Source organism: Chenopodium quinoa, unplaced genomic scaffold (assembly GCF_001683475.1).
Source record: "Chenopodium quinoa cultivar QQ74 unplaced genomic scaffold, ASM168347v1, whole genome shotgun sequence".
Taxonomy (NCBI): domain Eukaryota; kingdom Viridiplantae; phylum Streptophyta; class Magnoliopsida; order Caryophyllales; family Amaranthaceae; genus Chenopodium; species Chenopodium quinoa.
Genome location: NW_018743792.1, coordinates 4,813,622 through 4,819,673, shown reverse-complemented (window position 1 = coordinate 4,819,673; position 6,052 = coordinate 4,813,622). Strand labels below are relative to the sequence as shown.

The 6,052-nt window shown below is 42.3% G+C and overlaps 2 protein-coding genes across 2 annotated transcripts; both read right to left on the bottom strand.

The window, feature by feature from the left end:
* Nucleotides 1–1,319: 1,319 nt before the first annotated feature.
* LOC110685112 lies at nt 1,320–3,357 on the bottom strand. Its single transcript, XM_021861572.1, has 3 exons — nt 2,670–3,357; nt 2,127–2,281; nt 1,320–2,024 (listed from the first exon to the last, which is right to left on the bottom strand). The coding sequence occupies exons 1-3, from the start codon at nt 3,355–3,357 to the stop codon at nt 1,320–1,322; spliced, it is 1,548 nt and encodes a 515-aa protein (XP_021717264.1).
* LOC110685111 lies at nt 3,354–3,824 on the bottom strand. The gene has a single exon (XM_021861571.1). The coding sequence runs from the start codon at nt 3,822–3,824 to the stop codon at nt 3,354–3,356; it is 471 nt and encodes a 156-aa protein (XP_021717263.1).
* Nucleotides 3,825–6,052: the final 2,228 nt, after the last annotated feature.

Below are 6,052 nucleotides of genomic sequence, written 5' to 3'. Positions count from 1 at the left end.
ATAGACGCGCGCCCGTGCCACTCTGTTCTCGCAGATCGCTCTTTTGCCGCGACCAAATCGTGCTGGCTTTCTGTCTTTGGTCTTCATTCGACCACAAATTCTCAAAATTTCTCATTTTGCTTCAACTCTTATCTCTCTTTTCTCATGGACACACACAATCACACCTACATCACAATTGATTAAGAAAAGTGTTAGATGGATTAGTTCAAGTGTGAAAAAGGAAATAAAAATAAATAAAAAAAAGTTAGAAACCGGGTTGCCTCCCGTAAGAGCTTCTTTAACGTCACTAACTTGACGCCCTTCACAAAAGAATCATGGTAACTTGAAAACTTCAATGAGTGACAAATTTTTCGGCTTCTCAATTAGTTGACCTTCGTAGTATGGCTTAAGACGGTGCCCATTCACTTTGAATGGAGGGTACTTGTCATTGAATATCTCGATTGAGCCATATGGAAAGACTTTGGACACTTGGAATCGCCCGCTCCATCTAGACCTCAATTTTCCGGGATAAAGCTTGAGTCTTGAATTGTAAAGCAGGGCCTTTTGTCCTTCCACAAACTCCTTCATGGAAATTTGAGCGTCATGCCATGCCTTGGTTCTTGCTTTGTAGAGGCTTGCACTATCATGGTAACATAGGCTTTGTAGGGGGTTGTCCCAATCGGAGTCTTGAAGGCGGTCCTATATACCCACAATGAATCAATGAGCTTACTAGACCAATCCTTCCTTGTTCTAGCCACGGTCTTTTCCAAGATAATCTTTAACTCCCTATTTGTAATCTCCGCTTGACCACTTGTTTGAGGGTGGTAATCAAGACCACGCTTGTGCGAAACATCATATTTTGAGAGGAGGTTGTTGAATGCATGGTGGTTGAAGTGTGAACCTCCGTCACTTATAATTGCTTTCGGGACACCAAATCTTGGGAAGATGACCTTCTTAAGCAAGTTGATGACCACCTTTGAGTCGTTGGTGGGAGATGCCACGGCTTCCGCCCACTTGGAAACATAATCAATGGCAACTAGAATGTGCCAGTTTCCTTGGGATGAGATGAAAGGGCCTATGAAGTCAATTGCCCAAACATCAAAAATTTCCAGCTCAAGTATCGGATTTTGGGGCATCTCATCGCGCCTTGATATGTTCCCCGTCCTTTGGCACCTATCACAAGTCTTAACAAATTGCCAAGCATCTTTGAATAGAGGGGGCCAAAAGAGCATGCATTGCAAAACCTTGGAAGCGGTGTTTAGAGCACTCATATGACCACCACAAGGGGATGAGTGGCACATTGAGAGCACATCTTGGAACTCTTCATTAGGAACACTTCTTCAAAAAAGTCCATCCACCCCTCTCTTCAACAACATGGGGTCATCCCATATATACTTCTTTGCTTCATGCTTGAGCATTCGATGTTGTTGAGGAGTGAAATCCGGAGGTATAGCACTACAAGCCAAGTAGTTCACAATATCCGCATACCAAGGCTCTGATTTTGCCTCAAGAGCATATAAGACATTGTCCATTAGGTTATCTTCAATTGGCAAACCGTCTTCATGTATTCTTGCACCTCCCAACCTAGAAAGGCGGCCTGCCACCACGTTCTCGGCTCTATTCTTATCTCTCATTTCGTAATCAAAGTCTTGAAGGACCAAGACCCATCTCAACAACCTCGGTTTAGCCTCCTTCTTGCTTATCAAATATTTGAGAGCCGAGTGATCGGTATACACTATTGTCTTAGAACCAATGAGGTAGGTTCTAAACTTCTCAAATGAGTGAATAACCGCTAAGAACTCTTTTTGGGTAGTTGTATTATTCCGTTGAGTATCATTGAGAGTCTTGGAAAAATAGTATATAGCGTGAAGTTTCCCATCCTTTCTTAGTCCTAGAACCGATCCAATGGCCTCGTTGCTTGCATCACACATTAGCTCGAATGGTAGAGACCAATCCGGTCCTTGAACTATGGGGGCGGTGCAACGAGCCCTTTTCAACCTACAAAATGACTCATGACAAGCTTCATCAAATACAAATTCTTTATCCTGTTGCAAGAGAGATGTGAGAGGCTTAGCAATCAAAGAGAAATCTTTGATAAAGCAGCGGTAAAAGCTGGCATGACCAAGGAAAGACCTCAGTTCTCTCACATTTGTGGGAGGAGGAAGCTTCTCAATCACATCAACCTTCGCACCATCAAATTCGATGCCCGCTTGGGAGACTTTATGGCCAAGAACAATGCCATTTTCCACCATGAAGTGGCATTTCTCCCAATTGAGCACCAAGTTGGCACTCTCACACCTTTCTAAACAACGAGATAAATTCATTAGGTACTTCTCATATATGCCTCCACCAACGGAAAAGTCATCCATAAAAACTTCCATTTCTTCCTCAATTATGTCACTAAAAATTGACATCATGCATCTTTGGAAGGTAGCCGGGGCATTATAAAGACCAAAAGGCATCCTACGGTAAGCAAAAGTACCGTAGGGACAAGTGAAAGTGGTCTTTTCTTGATCTTTTGGGTCAATTGGGATTTGGAAGAATCCCGAATAACCATCAAGAAAGCAATAAAAAGCATGCTTTGTATGCCTCTCAAGCATTTGGTCGATAAACGGTAATGGAAAATGGTCTTTGGATGTATTGGCATTCAATTGGCGGTAATAAATACACATTGACCATTACCGTCATACCTCCCTTTACTTGAACCGAGGACACCCAATCACTATGAGCGATTGGATAGATGATCCCTGCTTCAAGTAGCTTGGAAACTTCCTTCCTCACAACCTCTTGCATGGAAGGATTAAGTTTCCTTTGCCGCTGCCTACACGGCCTAGCACCCTCCTCTAAATCGATTTTATGCGTGCATAGGGAGGGGCTTATACCCTTGAGATCATCAAGAGTATAACCCAAAGCCTTCCTATGATTTTTCATAACAATAAGCAATGAGGAGGTTTGCTCTTCCGTGAGGTTAGCATTGACAATGACCGGGGAAGTCTCATTAGCATCCAAAAATACATACCTCAAGCCCGAAGATAGAGGTTTTAATTCTACCTTCAGAGCTCCCTTACCATTGGAGATCTCCTCCTCTTCTACTTGGAAGACTTTATATGTTTGGAGCATCTCTTGGTCGGTGGTTGTCTCCTCTTTCTCATCAAGCATTTCCTCATATAATTGCATCTCCTTTTTATCACCTACTTCATTCTCATTCAACAAAACATTCTCAAGTAGATCATTAGAAGCATGCATATGAGGGTATCTAAACTCATTCATCAAATTTTCAATTGTATCTATTCTAAAGCATTCATTACTAGAGGAAGGTTGTCTCATTACCTTATTCAAATCAAATTCGATAGAATCATTGTCAACCTTCAAGGTCATCTACCTTCTTTGACATCAATGATTGCTTTAGAAGTATCTAGGAATGGCCTACCAAAAATTATAGGAATTCTTTCATCTGCATCCATCTCAAGAACATAAAAGTCCACCGGAAAAGTGAACGTACCAACTCTAAGGGGCACGTCCACTACTTTCCCTATAGGCAATTTTGTGGACCTATCCTCTTGTTGGAGGGTGATGTTTGTAGGTGAAAGGCTTCCCACATTAAGGTTTTGGTAGGCCGAGAAGGGCATTAAGCTCACACTAGCACCTAGATCACACAAATCCATCCCCAAATGAACCGCATTGATAGAACAAGGGATGGAAAAACTATCGGGTTCTTGCAATTTGGTTGGTAGCTTACTAGAGAGAATATCACTACAATTTGCGGTTAGGCTAACGGTTTCTACTTCTCTCCTTCCATTCAAAAGGTCTTTTAGGAAATTAGAGTAGTGAGGCATCTCTTTCATAGCATCTATTTTGGGGTTTTCTGATGTCCTGCGGGAGAGTTACAATTTCAGGGCTAGGACCGTGCGCCTGTACCTGCAAAACAACGGAGACTTCGGGTGGTGGGAGCTCCGCCTTCGACGATCAAGTTAGTACTTTTTTAGGAGTAAAAAATGCGGAAAAAAGGTAAAGGTTTTCTCAAGGTGAGAGTAATCAATTTGCTTAATCCCCCTTTAATGAGGATTAATGAAGGTATTTATATGCCTTGGAATGCGTGCCAGTCCTAGGTTTATGTCAACCTAGGGCTGATTGGGCTTCCATAAATCTTTTAGGCCTAGGTGGCCGGTTTTCCCATTTGGCATGGGAGGAGGACACGTGTTGGGACACAATTGGTCCATGGTGGACAGATCCACGCCTGACACGTGGCAGGCTCCTATTGGCCCACATGGCGGACACATGGCAGAACCTGATTGGTCCATTTGTCAAACGGTGATTGGTAGGGAAAAATCCCCTAATCAGCATCCACAAAGGGTATAAAAACATGCAGGCTCTTTACTACATCCAAAAATTTTCCGAATTGGACATCAAGCCTAGACCTAGCAAATCTTTGGGGAAAAGGCAACCTCTCATTCCTAGGTTGGAGATTAAGGGGTAAAGGTGTTTTAGCTTTGGTGCTCTCCTTTTGGGGTTCCTTCTCTTTCTCTTTCTTACCCCTCTCATTCTCTTTAGCACTTCCTTTTAGGATCTCACTCTCTCTTGATGACTCATCCTGAACCTCAAGTCCTATCCCTACATCGGAACTCTTCTCAATAGTTAAATCACTCTCAAGGATCTTCCCACTTCTAGTAGTAATGGCATAAATAGGTTTGGGTTTGACACCTTGGCTAGGTAAAGAAGAAGAGGAAAAAGGGGAGGATGAAGAACTTGGTTGGGCAATTTGAGAGATTTGGGTCTCAAGCATTTTCATGTGTGACTTAAATTGTTTCTTTTCTTCCTCTTGACTCTTATTATGGTTTTCTTGATTTTTAATGAAATTTTGAAGCATAACCCTTTTTACTACCGATTTCCCCCGGATTTGTCACTTGCTTATGCCTATTTTAACCCCTTTTATCTTGATTTTAGTCACTTTAGCTTCCTCTCGTATTTTTCCTCACCTTTTGTCTTTTCTTCTAGTTTTTACCTCCTTTTTGTGTGTTTTGACAGCTCCCAGCGCTTATGTGCGATTCACGAATCAATAGCTCGAGTGGAGATGCCAAAGGAGCTTGCCAAAGGAGTGGAGATTCCAAGATGGAGAGGGCGCGCTATTCTGATGGGCCACGGGCGCGGGCTTGTAAGCCGCGGGCGCGGACAAGAAAAGTCTGAAGCCAGCAGAAAAAAGTGGAGATGGCGAGCCGCGGGCGCGGAGCATAGAGGCCGCGGGCGCGACATTGGCCCCGCAGGTGCTGCACTTTCCCCCGCAGGCGCGGCTTTCTGGGTATTACGAGGCTATTTACCCAGCTTGGAGAGGGCACGGCTGCCTCTTCGGAGAGCCCTCCCCCTTGCCCTTTTTCTTCCTTTTGGTAGAAGACTATAAATAGTCCCTAGCTTGAGTTTCTTAGCATCCACTATTCCATTGGCCCCAAAAATCATTTGTAGAGAGAGAAGTTCATGGTTTCTAGAGAGAGAAAACACTAGTGTTCAAGATTCAATCTTTGTAATCAAATATTCAAGCTTTCTTCTAGATTATTGCTACTACTTTGATGATTTGGTAATCTTTCATCTCTATAATACCAATCTTTACTTTTGCTTCTCTAGTTTTTGATCTTCTTTGTTTTATTGCTCTTACTTGAGTTTATTTCCATAAATATTCAAACTTTATTAGTTTCTTTAATATTCCTTTCAAGTTAGAATCATGTTAGGTTGTGTTAGTATTGAATACATGCTTATGTTAGTTGTTATGGCTTTTCCCTTCCTTCTAGCTTAGGTTTTTAGCTAGGGAAGGGGGTGAAAATCATGTGTATTTGAATACTATTGATTATTGATTGGGATTTATTCTTGAGTTGATGATTTGAGCTATAATATGCTTGGAGTTAGTGTGTGCACCTCAAATCCCAAGATCTAGCCCTTGATTGAATGCATGAGAATGATTTAATCTAGGTGTGAATGATTTCATCGACTTGCTTGAGTAGTTGCATGAGAATGAACTATTTTAGGTAGAGTTTATACTCCTAGAATCGGTTTCCCCTCGGTTTTCATTAGTACTCTTTGTTCA